Source organism: Aplysia californica, unplaced genomic scaffold (genome assembly GCF_000002075.1).
Source record: "Aplysia californica isolate F4 #8 unplaced genomic scaffold, AplCal3.0 scaffold00235, whole genome shotgun sequence".
Lineage (NCBI taxonomy): Eukaryota > Metazoa > Mollusca > Gastropoda > Aplysiida > Aplysiidae > Aplysia > Aplysia californica.
The window spans coordinates 532436-553897 of record NW_004797505.1 but is presented as its reverse complement, the minus strand read 5'-3'; the positions used below and the strand labels follow the sequence as shown (position 1 = coordinate 553897).

General features: G+C 36.0%; 1 protein-coding gene across 1 annotated transcript in view; it reads left to right on the top strand.

Moving 5' to 3' along the window:
* The window catches only part of LOC101850960, a gene marked incomplete in the record, with an annotated part of 84382 nt that extends 71034 nt beyond the window's left edge, over positions 1–13348 (top strand). The window contains 6 exon segments of the mRNA XM_013083488.2: positions 95–239; positions 4238–4336; positions 5491–6028; positions 7137–7343; positions 9425–9659; positions 10258–13348. Coding sequence (XP_012938942.1) covers positions 95–239; positions 4238–4336; positions 5491–6028; positions 7137–7343; positions 9425–9659; positions 10258–10451 — 1418 coding nt within the window.
* Positions 13349–21462: the final 8114 nt, after the last annotated feature.

The following is a 21462-nucleotide window of genomic DNA, read 5'->3' as shown; positions in this document are numbered from 1 at the left end:
CACACACACACACACACACACACACACACACACACAGACAAAATTAAGGGTAATGCTATGTACCTACGTTGTCTGACAAGATCTAAATTTCCAGGTTTCTCCTTCGGTGCGCTTTTGGTGGCTCCAATGTCACTAATTGGTTTCTATTTTCGGAAGCGGAGAGCTCTAGCCTCTTCAATTACCAACACTGGCTTCTGTGTGGCCTTTATTGGGATCCCACTGATCACAGAGATGTTGCGGTAAGTCTCAGTCTACTGCTGTTTTTGTTGTAAAGTTAGGTTCTTTGTCTTGCATTGAAAAGAATATTATATGTCAGGCAATTTCAGGTTTTGGTCTTTGTTAAGAGGTGTCGTATAAGTCAATTTGCTAAACTATCATAGTCGAAATAGCATGCCACTATTTTTATAATTTTAAGAAAATTAATTTTGCTTTGCGAATACATGCATGCCCCTCCCCCCACCAAAACCCTCTGAGATTTTTTTTTGGCTCCCCCCCCTTTTTATGTTTCAAAAAAACTAGTAAAATATTACTACACAGTTTGGGCCTGTTGTAGTATTACAGTTCATATAAAAACATCTATAATCCCATAAACTTATAATTTGTGGTGAATATAAAGTCAAAATTCATGAAAAGCAGATAAAAATGAACAAGAAAAGGGGTTTAGAATATCTGCGTATGAGAAGGGTCTATAAGTAAAGTTTAGGCCCTAATACCAAATTTGGAAAGTGTACTATACTTTTGATTGTGTTTTTGGTAGCAATTTTAGAAAATGTGTCTGTCCTGTGAAGATATTAGTCAAATCTTTATCTGTGAATATCTCGGTACTTTTCCTTGGACACTAGCTTAGTGGACTTTTCTAATACTGAACCGCCATTCACCTTGTCAAATATCGTATTCATTTGAAATGGTAAATTTTGTCTTCTTTTTAACTGTACCAAAAACCCAAGGTATGAAATGTGTGTACAGTGGACCAAATCGTCAGGACACATCACAAATGATAATTTCACCAGGACATTTTGTTGATGCATATTATTTTTGTTTATCAGCCTTAATTGTAGCCTAAAGGTGAACAAGCACTTAAAACATTGCCGGCTGTTCAGATGTATTAAACCCAAAGTTTTTCATTTTCTTGCAGCTTTGTAATCTTTGGTTTAAGTTAAAAATGCTCCTGAAACATTAATTTTGTTGAAATTCTAATTTTATACATGTATGTGGAAAAAGGCAATAAAAGATATTTAATTTGGGTACAATTTTAAAAAAAATGGAATACTCTTTTTTGTATCTCCTGAAAAATAACTGAAATTTCAGGGCTTAGAACAACTGGACAATTTGCTCCTCTTTTTTGTGTTTTTTTATTCTCTTGGCACTTATATAACCAAATAGAATTGCAAGTGCAGTAAAAATGCTCCTAAAACTAACTAAACAACGTACATTGTGGTAAAGGAGATGTTCTAAAGGAGTCTCAAGGAATTGACAGTCATATGACTCTATTGATTTTGTTCTCTAGATGGACAAATACAAACTGAGGTGATTTCTTTTGCTTAGTGCTTTTGTTTTATTTTAGTTGCAGTGATTTTTTTTTTGATTTTTTTTTTTTATTACTTATTTTTGAAGTTCAATTTTTCTACCAAAGCTTGCAGTAAGCTTTTTAACATATCAAACTGAGTTCTTCATATATTTTCAGTATGTACTACAAAGATGAATATCTGTATGGGCCTTACTTTTGGGAAAAAAGTAAAGTTACCCCCCCCCCCCTCCTCCCACTCCACACAGATACACACACAAACACACACCCCCTCGCTTTGCTTTACCCAAATGTGCAGATCAGCTGGGATCACTGTAGGGGTCACAGTGGGTTGCTTATGCATCACAGTTTAACTCTTAGGTTGTCAAACTCAAATTACATACAGGGGCTGCTGGAGATAGAGTCTGAGCTATGTAAGAAGAAGTGCTGCCAGGGCTCTAGCTATTCAACTAATTAAGATTGAGTATATTGGTACTTTTTTTTTTCTAATTCTCTATGGGGTCCAGTCTCACCCAGACTCTACAACCTCTAGTCGTCTACTCTTATATTATGATCTATTTGCGTTGCAAGTGTTGTAAAACTTTACCTAAAATTAAAACTAAACTCTTTCCTCAAAGCATTGAAATATAGGCTACTCTGTGTACGTATCTGGTGCAGTGTGCTTACTTACTAGTGCTTTTTTTCTAAAGAGTTTGTTGTAGTGGGTTTTTTACTCTTCAAATAAGGAGAGAGAGAGGGTTTGGTTGTATTAATAGGCCTTATAGCTGTTGTCAGCTGGAGGGTTAAAGAGACATATTTTAAATGCCTTTCTCATAATTTTTTTTTTTTTTTAAATTTCAGAATCAGGAATAAGTTCCTCAACATTTAGAATAGGGAAATCCATCTCACCTTTTTAGGTATAGGCAACCATTTTTTTGGTCCTATTTTGCAGCATCACAAACTTTCCTGCAAACCCTCTCCTATTTAAACTGTTTGCATAAAAACCAAACTGAGAGAAAATGAGTGATCTTTTCAATAATCATACAGTTGTATTTTAATGCTAGTGATTTGTAGATTTTTGTTATAACTGAATTGATTGTAAACAACAGAGTGATACTACTGTACATGCCAACTGAACTGGCTTACGTAGGCTATGCTGAGAGTTAAAAGGCCAAGTAGGCCTAATTACAGTACAGTTGAAATTGTCTAAGATGGTAACCCATTTTGTATGAGAAAAGTTGCCAACAGGTGATGGTCTTTCACAGTGTCATTGTAATGTAGGGCTTAATAAAAAAGGCAAGGGAGAAATGAGGGTTGATCGTTTGTACAGATAATTGTTACACAGGGTCGTAAGAAGAGGTTCAATATTGTATTTTGCTCTCAGCGATCATTGTACGCAATATGGGTTAGGTCTACGTGGTGGTGGTATTTTTTTTCCTTTTAAAAAGATATAATTTTGTCACTAGTATAACCATTACATTGTTTTCTAACCTTTGTTTATCTTTACATATTGTCTGTTATTGCCTCACTGTAGATGGCTGAAGTTGTGTTAATAATTTTTAGTTTATTTTTGTCACAATTAAGTAAGCCTACACATACATATATAATATTTGTTCACCAGGCGTAATAGTTTATCGCGTATTTTATTGGAATATTCTCTCAATGTATAGCTTACTAAAGGCAAAATTCAAATTAGTAATGTAGAAAATTTCTTTCCAGAAAAAAAACAACTACACAAAGACAAAGAAATACAGGTCTATTCCTTACCACACCTGTAAAATATTAAGAGACACCCTTATTTTTTCCTTTATTCCAGTCATATTGACTATGACTGTGGGCATATTAAAGAAATGGAAATCCGAGGGGAGGGAAGTTGCAATTAGGCAATCTACTAAAGTCTTCTTCTATGTCTTCCACCCTGTCAGAGCTGCACCATACATTTAATTTTAAAATCGTCTGCCAAGACGCAAAAGGCCATGCTCCAAATGATGTATGACTATATTATGTATGGTACATTATTTAGGTATAGCTTATGTCAATGACACAGAAGAACGCAACCCATTGTTGAGGAGAAAAGTGGTGTCTTAGACGGGTGGATAGTGTCTTGCACAATGCCATTATAATAATAAAACATACGGGGGGGGGGGGGGGGGGGGGGGGGAGTAGCCATTTGTACAAGGGACTGTCTTATACAGGTAGCCACTAGAGAGGATTCGCCTGTATATGATTGTTCTATGTATCCTTATAGCTTACTTATGTCATATTATTTATTGGTACATAATCTGGTTGCTTACTTCACTTTTAGCCTACTTATGCCGTTATTCTATTGAAACACTAACCAAATTATTAATATAATGTGCGTATGGTTTGAGTGTGCCACTGGTAGGTCTTATTTCTTTACTTTCTCTCTCTCGTTTCTGTCTATCTTACCTTTTCCCGGCTCTAAAAGACCATTATTATGCTGAAATGCTTTTTTTCAACTCTACCAACCAAATAAAACAAATATGTTATTTCCTATATGTCCTCAAAGCATACTTTTGTGTCTGGATAGATAACAACAGCCTACTTGATGTCGCATATTAAAAAAAAATATTTTCCAAATACATGATTGCTCTATGTGTCCTTATAGCCTACTTTTGTCATTTGTTTTGTACATTCTGGAATACAGATATTATTTGATTGCTCTATGGATGCCCTTATTTTCACTGTGCGTCTGTTGTGTTTATTGTGCAGAATCACATATGGTGTACAAGGATGTCTCTGGATTCTGTGTGGCATCGAGATGCAGCTGCTGGTATCTAGTATGTTTCTACGATCGGTGGAATCATACAGGTACAGTCAAAATTGTCCTAGGCGACCTCTCGTTGTTGCTCAATGTGTCATTATAACAGGCCTACTCTCAAAATTGTTACGGATGGCCACCCACTGTCAAGGAGAAAAGTGGTTGTCTTAGACATGTGGACATTTTGGGCAGTGTTATTATAGTATTTAAAAGTGAGGAAGTGGGAAGTGGTCATTTGTATTGGTGATTGTTTTAGATAAGGGGCCCTTAGAGGGGATTCAGCTGTAATTTAAAGGCTTTGACCACCGTGCTCTCTCTGGACAAATACATGTAGAAGGCAAATATGGCAGAGGATGGACCCAGAGAAACTTACTTGGAAAACCTGAACGAATCAATGACAGGGAAAAATACAAGATAATAATATATACTTTTTTTTAGATCAGAGCCTGAGGGCGGAGAAATGAATAGAGAACCGTGATCTTGGATGTCTGTTCCAGATCTGGCACTTGATGATGATGAATATGATAGATTCATTTATTTATTTGTTAGAAAGCGCAAATGAACACATGTCGCTAAAATTGAGAGGCTACATTATGATATAATTGTATCTATGTTAGAACGGAGCCTGTTTATTTAAGAATACATCTTTTCTTTTGTACCCCGTGTTCCGCTTTGAAAGTAAGCCACTGGAAGCTACTCTAGTGTGGTTTGATCTTTCTTTCTATTTTATTTTCACTGACCTTTTCTCTCCTTCTTTTCTTTGTATGTTACTCTTTAGTAACACCTTTAATCTTCAACACTTAAGTGACCTTATAGTGTTGCAAGTGCCATGAAACTCCTACAAAATCTAAATTAAGAGGCTGTAAAGTTATGATTGCATCTTCATATTCCCCAATTTCTGCTTTCATTAGTAAAACGGCAGTTAGTAGTCAAATAAGAAATTGTCATCTAAAATTGAATTATATAAAAATATTCAATCATTTCATAATAAAAAAGGATCAGAATTTTGTAAAAACAGTAGCGTATGTTATATTACAAAAGGGTATATTTTTGTTCTGTGCATTGGTTTCTCTTGAAAATTTCAGTAGTTGATGTGAAATCATAAAACTTGTTGGTTGAAATGTTACAAAAATATTGTTTTTAAGATTAACTGTAAAAATTCCCCCCCCCCCCCCCCCCATTTCCACCCTTTTTGTTTTCGTAGAACTTTATATGCAAAGAGTCAAAGAGACAAGGCCAAAGCTTCAGCCACTGGGAAGTCAGGGACTGACAGCAATATTGTGTCAGGGGAAGGTGCCTACGATCTTGTCGACAACAAACAGAGAAATAACAATGGGCAACCACAAAACGGAAAAACTTCTAAAAATACCTCAGTCGTTTTGCGGGATAAAGAGTGTGAGGATTTCAATTTTGCTGAAATCTGTCACCGCCAAAGATCAAAATCTGACGCTAAGTTTCTCCAAGATTTCCACAACCAGCTCTCGAAAGGTCCTCTGCTGGCCACAAGCCTGAGAGAGTTACGTCGACTGCCAAGTTCATCCTCGGACACGCCCAATGGTGTAGATCAGTTTGACCACTACAGGAGCCAGCTGAGCATCATCAGTGGAGCGGACATGCCGTATTTACCGCCAGGTATTCAGGCGGCCGACGTTGTAGAGGTTGAGTCTATAGAGAGTGGTGACCACAAGAAGAAATCTCGCTGCTGTTCTTTAAAGAGAATCATCGATACTTCCTTGTTTAAGGTGAGGGGAAATCTCATTTTGTTATCTCCACAGATTTAAGATCATAAAGGCATTTTTATTTTATTTTCTTGAGCTGTGTTTAGTATCATATGGTGTCAGTAGCTGAAAACTCCATCAGTGGCCCAACTTTGTGTCCTTAGGAAAGATACTTAGCATGACTTTTCCTCACTTCATTTAGGTGTGAATGGGTGCCCAGCTGTAGACAGCTAAACCTCTAGTCAGCATGTTTCTGCTTTAGTGATTGTACATGTAAAAGGCAGCTTGAACTGTATCGTTCTCGGGGAGTTGACAGTGTTTGAAAATACACTGGGGTCTGTAATAATTTTAGTGTACAGTCGTTACTGCCTTTACAGTTAAATGAAAAAAAAGTAATTTTATTGATCCTCTATATATGAAGAAAGTAGCATTGCTATTTACCCAGCTTCTGGCCCCCAAAATTAGAATTCATAGCGTCACATCGACACCGTCATACACATATATGCAGTTACTCCCGCCTCCCCCAGCACATGCACACAAAAAAACATGCTCACACAAACACATTTACATACTTCACAGACACACACACAAAGGTAGACACCCCTCCTCCTTCATAAATATGCACAAAAACACATACTCACTTACACAAAGACATGCACACATAAACACACATGCACAAACACTTACGCACTCCACATACACACATACATATACACCCGCTCCCCAACACCAATACATATACACCCAGAGGACATACACACACACATACACACTCATGCACACACACACATATACTTACAGACACACACACACACACACACACACAGACACACACACACACACACACACACACACACAAACTCCCCCTTCCCCCATCACAAATACATATACACACAAGGCATACACACACACTCACATACCCACCCACACCCACACCTACTCACACCCGCTCACCCATCTACAAACACACAGACAGACAGACAGACAGACACACACACACGCACACACACACACACATAAAAACACTATTTCCAAAACCTGAAAAACCCACCTCTGTCAGTATTGGCAATGAATCACTTTGTTCTTTTATTTTCATCTAATAAAACAATATCATTGTCCCTCTGTTTGTTAGATCTGGCGTTTCCGTATGATGGCGATGTACTACCCCATGGCGTGCTTCAGCAACTACCTGTTCATCTACATGCCAACCATCGCAATCACGGCGGGGGTGGACAAGACTGATGCAGCGCTTCTGATGACCATCGGTGGCGCCATGGACCTGGTCACTCGCATCATCTCAGGCTTTTTGGGAGACAAGAAATTTGTTTCCAAGCCCAAGGTATTATGTAGTGGCAGAAAGTTGCTCAGCTCTGTCTTGTTTTAAAATGTTTAGTAGTAGTAAGAGTTTTACGGCACTTGAAACACAATAAGTTCATATAATTGCTGAAGAATGGAGGCGTTTCAAGAGGGTAACAAATATATAAAAGAAAGAGGATGAGACATCAGGATGATATATGTGAGGCAACGTGGTGAAATCAGGCGCTTGTCAAAATAAAAAAATCAAAGAAATCTGCATTTTTGGGGACTGTTGGACAATTTTTGTCTAATTTTCTGTTTTTGGCTCACACCTTTTATGTCCTTCGAAAAACAGATTTTTGTGTGGATTTTACTGAAAAACATTGATTAAAGGTACAAAAAATGGAAATTTTCAGTTTCCAATGATTCTCAGGCTATGGAGGTTACCAAACCTTGATGGCAATTTTCTCGTTAATTTTACATCTGAAACCAGGTAACCCAGACCTCCTTCAATCGCAAATAATTTGACTTCTATTCCTAATAGATGGATTTTTTTTTCACAAAAAGCAAGGTAAATGAACAGGTTTTAAATTGATACCAATAACCCCATTTGCCGAAAAAGTGACGAGCGCCTGATTCCACCACGTCGTGACATGTTTGATAGAAAAAAAGGAGCATACCACACAAGAGCACTTGCCAACCATCTGTTTCCTTTTCTTCCACATTCTCGGTGACACTTATATTATCAACCAGGTGATGTGCACAAAGTGCTCAGTCTGATTTAGATCCCCAAGGCTGCCATACAGTTTTCCTCTCCAGTGGTGAATCATATGGCCGCGTCTATGATCTTTATGTTATGTTGACCCTTGCTATCTATTAATCCTGATTTTGTATCACGCTCGAGGTGGGATGAAGGCGGTGGTATGAATGTGGCACAGCGGGCAGTGGAACGCTGAAGCAGTGTGTAGGCCTAGTGTGCTGTATCATGACTGGCCATCTAAATTAAGTTTTCCTTTCCCATTCGACCACAAAACAAAACGAAACAAGCAAACAAAAACTACCATGGCGGGTAAAAATAACGGTGCACACTTTTACGGGACCGTTATAGGCCTACTTACAAAGGGATACAGCACGGGATATTTTCTACTTGAAAATCTCTGGATTATGTCTACTTCACACTCAAGCACACTGCGGCATTAAGCACGCTTAAGGCTTTCTCCCGATGACCGTGCTTTATAAAGTGATGTGCATCGTAGTGAAATCAGGCGCTCGTCAAAATAATGATATTGAAGAAACTGGCTTTTTTTCTGCCAGTGGCAGTTTTTATCGAATTTCTGGTTTTTGGCTTAACACCATTGCTGTTCTATTAAAAACACAGTTCTGTGTGGATTTTACTGAAAAACATTGATTAAAGGCACAAATAATGTAAGTTTTCAGTTTCCATGGACTATCAAACTGTAGAAATAACCAAACTTTGCGGCCATTTTCTCGCTAATTGTACCTCTGAAACCAGGCGATCCCGACCTCCTTCAATCGCGAATACCTCAACTTCAGTTCAAGATAAGTGTGTATTTTTTTCCATTAATAGATTGTCAAATGAACAAGCTTTAAGATGATACCAGTAACTCCAGATGCCAAAAATTGACGAGCGCCTGATTCTACCGCGTCGAGACACATATCGTAATCAGTTTTGCTGTGATTATTATACGTGCATATATATACATTCACTTGTATTTTGCTGTAAGATGAAATTATTATTATTATTATTATTATTATTATTATTATTATTATTATCATTATTATTATTATTATTATTATTATTGTCATTATTATTATTATTATTATTATTATTATTATCATCATTAGTATTATCATAAATATTATTATTATTGTTATCGTAATTATAACTTATTATTATTATTATCATTTTTTTAAAATTGTCATTACCATTAAGGTAATTATCATCATCATCATCATATTATTAGTATTATCAAAATTGTTTTTATTATTATTATTGTTATTATTATTATTATTATTATCATTATTATTATTATTATTATTATTATTATTATTATTATTATTAGGCCTAATTTTAAATTAATTATTTCTCCAATGATGTCTAAGATGGTGGCTGCCAGCTTGCTGGTGATTGTTGCGGTCTCTCACCTCTCCCGCTTCTTCAAGACGTACACGTCATTTGTCGTGTTTGCCGTGGTGGTGGGCGTGTTTGGGGGGTTCAGGCAGAACTTCTTCCAAATCATGCTCATCGAGTACTGCGGTGTGGAGCGTCTGGCAAAAGCTTTTGGCATCTCGGCCATGTTGGTGACGCTGACTCTGTCCCTCAACCATCCCGTTATAGGTAGGTGGCTCAGTGCAGGAGTTGGGGGGGTTTTGTTTTTTATTTTGTTTTTGTTTGCTTTTTGTTTTGTTTGTTTTGATTTTGTTTCCTTTGTTTTGTTTTCCTTTGACTTTTTCTGTTGCTTTTTGGTAGCCTGCGTAGGAAGCTGCCATTTACAGGCGCTAAAATATTATCATACTTACTGACAAGATCTTTCGCTTTCCATGGTCGGATGCCCATTCTCACCCATGTAGAGAGAGGAAAAAAATTGGTGTAAAGTGCCTTTCCCAAAGACACAACCTCACAAAGACGACTTTAGCCTAACCATTTTCTTTAGTTCTAGTAAGGTTTTACGGCACTCACAACTGCATAAGGTCATATGAACGCCAAGGGGTGGATGTCGACAGAGAAGTCCAAACGGGGAATCAGGCTTACTCTGCTCACCTCTCAAGCCTCAACAGCGCAAAGTCTGCTTTGATTATCAAGGCACCCCGGAAATAGCAGTTCACAAGAGAGTAACAAAGTAGCCTAATCATAAGATTATTGATGCCAGAAAGTGACCCTATTTTGGTAAATTCTAATCTTTCTCCTTTTTCATTTCTTCTTCTGCTCAAAACAGGTGCCTTGCTGGACGCTACAGGTAACTTCAATTTGGCTCTGCATTACGTTGGAACAATTCTCTTTATTTCTATTATAATATTGTCATGTGAGCCTATTTTTAGAAGACTTGACGAGAAAAGGGAAAGCAAGAAGACAGCTGAAGAACAACACCTCAAGGATGGAGATCCTGAGAGGGGGACGTTGAAAGCCTGAAAAACTGCTGTGAATATTTGAGGGTTTTTTCTGTGGTGGCAATACCTTCATGTGTCTATACTATAATAATGTTGATTAGAGTCAATGACAATGGTGATAATGAAGGTCATTTTTATAGAACCTACTTCCATGTGAACATAGCTCTAATAGCTTTATTGTACTAATTCATATATGAACGTATGAGTTGATGCAATGCTAGTTCTTTTAGGTTTTTTATTTTTTTAAACTCTCTTTGTATACTTGACTTGTGCAAAATGTTTTATTCCTTATTGTCAAAATAAGAAAATAATTTACTTCTAATTCAGCCTATGAACAGAAACTTTAGATAATTTTGTCACTTTTCACAAATTTTGAAATTTACATAAGTTATATATTTGGAATAAAAACAAGAACGAAACAGCAGTGACATACTCAAAGTGGGGGGTGATGATCAGCTGAAGAAAAAATGGAAACAGTGACACAACCATTTTGGAGGGGAGGGGTGGGGGAGGAGGGATTGTGGACGCTCATAATTTTTGTTGGTTTACTTGTTTTTTTTTCTGTCAGAGGATATTTGGTTCTAACTCCCCCTCCTAAACAACAGTAGAAAAAAAGATGGTTCTATCACTGCTTAGATTGCTTTAAGTAGGTTATCTTTTTCACGTTATGAGGGAAACTGCAGTTTAATTTTTAATTAAATGAAACAGAAAGCTGTAAAATACTGTGGATATCATATGTTCCTCTCTCAGCTGTTGAGTAGTGCAGAGCTGAGAAAAATTTCAAAATGGTCAAGGAATAGAATTTACTTATTTACATGGTACTGTCAATTGTCATAAAATTTCTTTTTGTATATTTTTATCTATGTTCATGACAATAATATGACAAAGTGCTAATGTGCAAGTTTTTCTGTACTGTCAGGATTCTCTCTGGGAAAATGAACAGAGTCATTGAGATGTCATCTGTATGAAGTAAATGTTAGTATTACACTGAAAGACATGAAGATACAAAGAAACACAAAGGGTAATTAGAGAATCATTTTAACAATTGTAATTTAAATTTCTTTATACTGAAAGACATGAAAATACATAGAGATACTAAGATTGCCCTGAGAAAGTATGATAATTGTGAGCCTCCATACAATAATTAAATGTATTGTGTTTTTTTTAAATAATAAGGTTTTTAGAAAGCAAATTGCTAATATTCAAATATAACGGAGCCTAAGATAAGCTTTAAAGGAGTCCTGTTGTTGCAGGATATGGCCAGTTCTTGAGATAATTGTTACTTTTTACAAATGTGTTGTGTTGATGCAGGTTAGTCTTACAGTGACTTTTCTGAGTCAGTGTTACCTTTGATGCAGGGTGATCTTACAGTGACATTTCTGAGAAATGTTGCTGTTGACTTAGGTTAGGCCTTTGTTGCAGGGTGATTCTTACTATGACATTTCTGAGAAAGAGTTACTTTTGATGCAAAGTTTTATTTCTTTATCTGATTGGACGCATGAGCATCTTTTGCAATGCCTTCTTCCATCTTATAGGTATGTGATTTTGTAAAACATGTATTTGAAAATAGGACATTTTTTCCCAGGAATGTTTACTGATTGAAAGTGTTTCTTGAAACTTAATTCCATACAGAATGTCTTGAAGTTTCCTCTGCTTGTATGATTTTATTTTCACTTTTCCTCTGATGAATTCCAAAGTGTGATATACTTTTCTCTACTTCCGAATCAAATTTATCTTGCTTTTATTTTTTCTTATATGTGGTTGATGGTAAAATGTGAAATCCATTGTCACTTTCATCATTCTGTGTGTATTTTTCTGTAATACTGTGGAGCTGAATCATAACAATCATTGGTCTATTCCTGGAACTAATGATCTTCTTTCTCTTTTCTGGTAAGAAAAAACGAAAATCCAAAAGGGGAAAAATGACATTGAGTTTTGTTCATGACAACTCCAACCATACTCTTATTTGTTCATGACAACCTCATATAAGAGGTGTGCTTACATTATAATGAATTACTTCTTGCAATCTGCAAATTAAAATATTGGTTGAAATCATCACAGGGCTTAAAATTTTAGATATTCTTCAAGTTTAGCATGCATGTCTGTTATCATTTCATACAAATATATTGTTCAAGTTCAACCTATAAATTTGACGCATCTGTGTATATACAGGGCTTACATCTAAAAAGTAACTCATTTTGTCAGCATACCTCACTTACCTTCTTTGTTGTTAACCCTTTCATGACCTATATGATGTACACCGATAGTCATTTTATCTTACACAGCAAACGAACCAAGATGCTGTTGTAACGTGCGCCGTTCGTCACGCCTTCTGAAACGCGAAGAACATGATGGCAAACACCGTTTGTCATAGGCTGTATTTGGCATACTGCTTCTATTAGGTGCATTTTGTAAAAGTAATCGCAGATTTACATTCAGGAATATTTTTTTCCGTACAAAGAAATCTTTTCTTTTTAGATGTAGTTAGTAGTTTTTGCGAACTGAGTCTATTTATAGAAAACTGGCAACTAAATCTAGCGCGTATACCCTGTGTCCCTAGGGGTCCAAAACTGTGTGCGGTAAAGCACAAACTGACCCTGTCACGAAGGGGTTAAGAATATTGTCCACGGTTAGTGTGAGCAGAATGTAGATAAAATGAATCATTACTAAAACTTGTAAGGTACACAGAAAACCTTGATGGTGTGGAATTGTTTTCACCATTACTAGTTTCTCACTTTTTTTGATGGTGTTAAGTTGGAAATTTCACAGTATGATTCTATAGGTCTATGCTGTGTTATGATAGAGCTTTGGTGTATGCAGACTTAAGTTTTTTGTCTTAGCTGAAAGACATATTATTAACCCTATGGGATCATTTTGTACCCCAGGGGTTGTATTCTTAGAGTACTTCTAGTGCGAAGATCTCCTAGATTTCTCAAAAAATAATTTTGACTGACTGCTATGCAAAGTGTACGGATCAAGTAAATTTCCTCTTTGGAAAGTGGTGGCACAGAGCATAGTATGAACTTTTAAAGATGGTGAAATGGTATTATAATAGTAATATTAATAATAATAATAATAATAATATAATAATGTTGATCATTTATATAGCGCCGGCTTCCATATCAACACAGCCCGAGGCACTTTACATAAATACAAACACAAAGAGGCACTTTACATAAATACAAACACAAATGCATAAATTAACAATATAGTAGCACATGCAGTGAAAAATTAAGCTTTGCTCATATGCACACACAGACGAAATCACACACACACACACACACACACACAAACACACGGACACACACACACACACACACACACACACACACACACACACACACACACACACACACACACACACACACACAAACACACGGAACACACACACACACACACACACACACACACACACACACACACACACACACACACACACATACATACTCTCATGCATAAATCCTTTGAAATTCAGATGACCCTTACATGAAAGCGGCATTAGTTCTAGCTGGGATGAATAATAAAAGTAATAATCTGACTATACACTGTAATATTGCAAATTGCGTTTGCTTTGACAAATTACCTCATGACTTCATATTAGCTATAAAAACTGGATTTTTCTAAGCAAAGTTGTTTTTTTCTTTTGTCTGTTTGGACTTTCTGTGCAAATCTCATGAAGCAAACATTAAAAATATTGATGTATACAAGAGTTTGAAAAATGTGAACATGTTTTAGTGTGATGTCAATTTTGAAACAAATGTGATCATATGTCCAACTGTTTCTGCTATTTACACATTCCTTACAATTTGCCTCAGGGTAATTTTGCTGTTCTTATATGATTTGGTTTTTCTAAAGTTTTTATTTTAAGTAAATGAACATACAGATGCATCATTGTTCTTAGGTCATAACTGGTGAAATTTTGTCTTAAATAATATGTCATTGGAGAACATCATTTTCTCAATCTCAGAGGAACAAGGTGTACAGACATCTGATGATGCTTTGGTCTCAAAATGAATAGGCCTACACTTCTAAGACTGAAAAAGTTTATCTTGCGAGGGGTATCTTTCATTTTTCACCTAGGTTTTGCACTGTCAATTTGGCTACTGTACCTTTCAACTTTGAAAAAGACAGGCTTTTTTTTTTTACTGTTTTGATTTTTTCTGGTAAAAAAATATGATTCACACCTATGACTTTAATGTTTTTCATAATCTCCCCCTGCCTTGGAGTGTAAGCCACCAACAAAGAGCTCTCCATGTACTTCTGTTTTAGTTGTATTCTCCACCTCTGTCCAGCTGTATCCCATCTATTTTAGGTCTGTACATAAGTCTTTCCTCAAAGTATTCCTCTCTTATTTTGTTTCCTTGAGGATTTTATCTTAAAGCTTGGTGGGTAATTTTGGGTTCAGTTTTCTCACGACTTTATTGTTAACAGGGTGCATTTTTGTTAACTTGTTGCGTCTAATCAGCTAACTTTGTTTGTGACATTACCCCTACACCTTGCAGGGAGTCTGACCAGGGCTGTTTTGCTCTGTTTCAGGCTATAATAATAATACTAATAGTTTGCCTACCAATGTCTGATGGTAACCAATGCATCTGCAGGGGATAATAATATGTCTTGAAGACAAATATATAAAATTATGTTTAAGATGATTTGTGGCTTCAGTGATGACCATAGAGACCAATACAAAACAGAGAAGAGTTTGCCACATTCTGAGCGTCTACAATTTTCACTAAAAATTTCCACTTGTGGATCTGTGCAGCTTGTGGGTTTCTCTCTTAAATTGGCTTCAGATTTTCTAATTCTTGAAGTGTCATAAAATGATTTGCTTCCCTCTGTGAATGCTAATCTCCAACTGGGTTTGGCGGGAGCTAGGCTCTCCCAAACTAGTAACCATGCTGAGTACTGCTGAATAAGACAAATCTGCAGGGAAATGTTGTCGTATGGCATGGTCTCGTTTATTGTTTGACTTATTTTTTTTCCGGATGTTTTTGTTTGGATATGTTTTTCTCCTGAGTCTGTTACCTATCGGGGATGAAGAGCTCAGGAACTTGCACTTATTCCATGTCCATAGGGCAGTCCTTTTTCCAAATCCGCCATGCCACCACAAGTAATAAATTGCATTTTAAAATGTTTTTACAATTTCTTTTCTGCAGCACATGGCGTCTTTGCCTCTCGTATATTGATGTGCCATCTTCTGGTCAGTTCATTTACAATTTTGATGTAATTGAAAATAATTGATTCTGATTCATTAACAACTGCAAGCATTTCACTGGTTCAAAGCTGAAATGTTCTATCTGCAAGACCTTCTTGTTATAGACAGTGCATGTTAACTCTGGACCTGAGATTTATTAGCAAAATGTGAATTGCCACATTGTGGACAAGTTGTTCAGCTATTTTAAGCCCAGAGACTAACATTTTTTAAGAGAGAGAAAAAACTGTTTTATTCCTTTTCTAAAATAACCTATGTACATATGTTATCTATCTTTTCTTGCTTTTTCTGCAGCATCTAGAATTTGAGTTTCATCAAAATAATACTAGAGCACATGCAACCGATAACACAGATCAGGAAACTGCAGTAAAAATCTTGTTCAAAGTTTTGCGGTTAATACGTCTGAACAGTTGGTCGATAATATTAAGTTTGTCAAATCTTTGCCACTCTTCTACTCACTTTTATTACTCCACACTGACACAGGTATATAGGCCTATATATGTCTATTGTTTGGACAGAGAATAGTAATTTTAACTAGAATGTAATAATAATCTCTGTCTCCACAGGATAAAATGTTTGCATTATTAAAACAATAATTTGATGTTGTTTAGCTTTACATTTTCTTACTGTGATCATCCATTTTGAGTACTAGTCGTTTACTTTGAAAGCATTTGATCTGAAAAAAAAGAAGAAATAATGTGTTTTATTATGCTTCGGTAGTTTTATTTCAGTCCACTAACCCATGAGCTTCAATGGGAGGTACAGCTGAACCCATTGTCAAGGAGCCAAAGGAGGAATTAGTGGTCTTCTGAGATATCCTGTCTCTGACAGCATAATTTTAATACAAGTATGAAAAAAAAATAAAAGGGGGAAAAGTGAGAGGTGGTTGTTTGTACAGGTGGTTGTCTTTGTCAGTGTCAGGTGGTCATTGGAGTGGGTTTGAATGTACCTGTAAATGTTAAGTTGTAAAGTTCATATAGAGCTTGCTGTTTATCGGGGATGCACTATACAGATGCTGTTGATTTTTTGAAAATTATTATTGTTACCTTTGAGAAAGCAAGGTGCTGTTCTGTTACAAGGAACGGTGCTGTTATTGGTATGTTTGACTGTATTTTATGTCCTCTGAGAATATGCTTCATAAGTTCACATTTTACTTAGAAATTCTATATTTCTTTGATGTAAGCCTATATATATATACATTTATATAATATATATAGTCGCGTCCGAAAGCAACTTGAAAGTGTAATCACCCGATCATCGTGTTAAAGCTTGGCACCACCCACTCATGCACTATACTAATTTAAACCGAAATGAATTCTATATTGTCTGATACATTAATATTTCTTCTATGTTAACGCCTGAAATATGGTCACTAAATTGCCCTTACAAAATCAGGTGTGGCAAAATTGTGTGAAAGCAAAGAAACATAAATCTGTGGAATGGACATGAATTAAATATCAAAATAAAAAGAATATTATTGTTGTTGCAGTGAACAGCATCTTCTGGTCATATTTTCAGACTAGAAAACAGAGCAGCGGCAAATACTTCACAGAACCTGGACTTAACATTACATGTGCTCATTTTTATTCAGGAGCTATTGGTTTTATTTAGAGCCCGAAACATTTTTTGCACATGGACTGTGTTAGTTAGATTTTGGACATAATCGTTTGTTAGTGAGGAACAGAGGCCATGAAACTGTCATAGTTTTTGGTGGTCGGGATTGGAATAAACAAAACCGCCCAAGTGAGAATCCCCGGATGGCTTGGTTTAGTGGACTACATCGCACAAGTGCCTGAGCGTCATTTCTTTCCCTTATTTTAGTTATGATGTCATTCATGTTAACACCTCCATGCGTAGCAAAGCACTTTCTCATAAGGCCAATGCCACTGACAATTCTTGGAAAACCAAATCATGAATCCTACAGTTATGTGAAGTCCCATAAAACAGCAGCTGAAGATAAGCAACTTTGCTCCCAATTCTGACCCTTTGTGTGAAACTCTCTGTGAAATCTGGGATGAAATGACAGATGGTTATGTCCAAAATTTAATATAGTTGATGTCCAAAGGGTTCGTGCTCTACACAAAACAAATGGCTCAAAAGCAAATTAACAATGAGTACATGTAATGTTCAGTCTTAAGTTTTGTGTGGTATTTGTGATTGCTCGATTTTCCATTTTGTTTGAAAGTATCCCAATAAAATAAAATATTGTTTGTTGCATTTACAAAATTCTCAATTCATTGGATATGCAGTTTGTGTCCATTCTATCAATAGTGATGCTCCTGAATATAGGTGCGAAGACAATTTTGCTTTTTGTTTGATTTTGCACAACTTTGCCAAGTCTGATTTCTTAAGGTCTATTTAGAGTGACAATATCTCGGATGTCCCTTAACCCCTTCGTGACATATGGTTTTTCCAACTTTTACTGCACCCAATTTTTGCTAGCCACGACATTCAAAGCTATTATAGTGAAGTTATAACATGAATGTAGTAAGGTCCACGAAGTCAGCCTAATCAGCTGATTTTAGGATGTACATTGTACTTTGTATGGAGGACGGCATCTTGGCTCACAATGTTGAATGTGCAGTGTACGGGAGCTGCCACGAAAGGGTTAACATAGATGAAATATTAATGTCTCTGATGATGCAAAATGAATTTAGCTTTAAATTGGTATGTTGCATAAGTGAGTATTGAAAGGCTTCCACACGATGAATGGGTGATTAAATTTTCAAGTTTCTTTTGGATGCCGCTGTGTATAACACACACACACAAACACACACACACACACACACACACAAACACACACACACACACACACACACACACACACACACACACACACACACACACACACACACAACCCCCCCCCTCCCCCACACACACACATGCCATAAACACTAAACAGAAGTATTACCATTTAAAGAAAAAAAAGCCTTGCTCCAGTAATATAAAATAATATTAATATTCCCTTTTGAAGTCCTTTACTGTAGTATAAAGAAAGATAATTCATTACTTTTTTTTACATAATTCTGACAGTTTACGCACAATTCTTACAGTGGAATAAGGAAAGGGGTACCATGACTGTTTACATTATAATTCTTACAGATGTATAGGCTTAATGAGAGGGGAGTGTTTAAACGCAATTTTTACTATCAAATGAGGGAATGGGAACCACAAATTTATTGACAATTCTGATGGTTTATGCACTATTGTGCACAGTGGAATAAGGACTGGGGACCTATGACTGTTTATGCACAATTCTGACAGTTATGCAGTCTTCTCGGGGTAGAGTAAGGAAAAATTAATGATATCCATGACTGTTCTAAATTCTTACAGTGCAATTTATAAACAATGAAAGAAAAGAAGGTCTTTGCCGTTTATCAGATACATATTATGTGCTGCATTTTCTAACTTAATAGATATTTTAATTTGTTTGTTGCAACATTTTTATACTTTTGTTTATAGAAATAAGGAACAGAGCCCTATTCATAGATGGTAGCTGGAAGCTTTGATCCTGCATATTATGAATGTATTTGTGGATGGTTGCTGACATTGTTGACTAGAGTTCTTTGGTTTTGTACAGTGTGAACTAGATACATAATGCTTACATTTGTACTTTGACCTAGTCTTTCATGTTCTTAAACACTTCTTGTCAATTGCTCTAGAACAGTAGAGAATATATGACAGAGCTTAAGTCAATCATGTGAAGAAAATACAATGTACTTTTTATGTACTGTAGCCTATATTTGTATATCTTGTCTTAATTTTGAGAATGTTCACTTACTTTGTTTTTAATGATGTTTTAATTCTGAGAAAATTTCTGTTTTTAGTTAGTCTCATCTGCTATGTATTCAAAATCCTTGAAATCTCTATTTTGTAATTAAGATAAATGTTACTTTAAAAAAACACATTATATACTAGATCTATGCTTGAAGGTTTAGTTTGCCAGTACCACGGTGTCAATGTATTTTACACACACATTTGTTTTGAATATTGTAAATTAGGGCAGTGGGCAATGGTTATCTACTGGTGGGGATAGGAAAGTTGTATGGGAGGGCAGGGAAGGGCAACCATTGTATTTAGTTATTACAGTTCTTATACTGTACAGGGCATTTAACCACATAAAGACTTCAAGGTTGTTGCTTTTTTCTTCATAACCTGTGTTGCAACTAACATTTAACACACTTGCGATCTTTAAGATTTTCTTTCCTCACACTGTCTTACAGAAAGTGAAAAGCCTGTAAACCATCTAAAACAATGCTGCGTGTTTAGTTTAACAGAAAAGAAATTGAGACTTTGATACATTTCTTTTATGGACACTTCACTGACTTTGCATTAAGAAAAGAATTACAAGTTGACCACACTATGTCACAAATAAATGCTTGAACGATAATACGCCATCATACTTATCAAATCAGTTGAAACTTGTTCATTCCAACTGGCGGTCTAAGATCATCAGCTGTTGGAAAGAAATTACATTAAAATTATTTTACTTTCAATGAAATGTAAAATAATTAGATAAAAGGCATTTGATTAACACAGCCTCAAAGTCTGGAATGCTTTGAGCTTTAATTTAAGAAAAACCTTATTATTTTTATTCTTTCAGTCAGCTTAAGTCATATCTGTAAAGTGAGAGTGAGAGAGAGTTAAAGAGAGGGAGAGAGAGAGAGAGAGAGAGAGAGAGAGAGAGAGAGAGAGAGAGAGAGAGAGAGAGAGAGAGAGAGAGAGAGGGGGGGGGAGAGGAAAAAAGAGAAAGAGAGATATTTTTAGTAAGAACACAATGTAGGGCATACTGTTCATGTGTTGCTTTTGTATTTATGACCTGTATGGTTCCTAACATTTAAAGACACATAAAGCTTTCAAGATTATCTTTTCTTATGACTTGTAATGCATCTACCATTTAACACGCTTAAAGCCTTCAAAGTATTGTCTTTCCACACGGCCTGTAATGTACCGAACATTTAACACAAAAAGGCCATCAAAGTGTCTTTACTCATTGCCTTTTATAAACCGAACATTTAACACTCAGATGGACATAAAGGTTGTCTTTCCCCATGACCTGCATGTACCTCAGATTTAACACATAATAACCCCCAAAATATCTTTTCTCTCGACCTATAACGTGTTGAAGATGTAACGCACGATAAGATTTTACCTTCCCTTTTTAATACAGTTTTTAAAAATCATTGAGGAAGTGGCTGTCTCGACTTAGTCTGTACGGATTATAATCTGTCAATGACGGCCAATAAAGGATTAAAATATATTTGTGGATGCTGTGGTAAATATTAATTAAGTGTTTGTCTTTCAGTTACACCTTCTGAGGTCTGATGACAGACAGACTGATAATATGAATCTGAATCAAATTGAGCTTGAAATGTGCTTGTAGTATGAACCAGCAATGGAAAAAAAAAATCTTATGAAAAATAAAGATTATTATACTTTTCAAGAACTGCGTTCATGATTTTTTTCCTTTCTATTAAAAAAAAAATTCTTTAGTCACACTTTGACTTAACTACATATCTATTAATATTATGATATGTCTTTTTTCGTCTTTTGTTTGTGTGTGTATGTGTGCGTTTGTGTGTGTGTGTGTGTATCTGTGTGTGTGTTTCTCTGTCTGTCTGTCTGTCTGTCTGTCTGTCTGTCTGTCTGTCTGTCTGTTTGTCTGTCTGTCTGTCTGGGTGGGTGAGTGTTTGTTTGTTTGTGTGTGTATTTGTTTGTGTGTTTGTGCATATGGGTATGTATATGTGTGTGCTTAATATGTGTGTGCGTTAATGTATGTATGTGTGTGTGTGTGTGTGTGTCTATGTGAGTGTGTGTGTGTGTG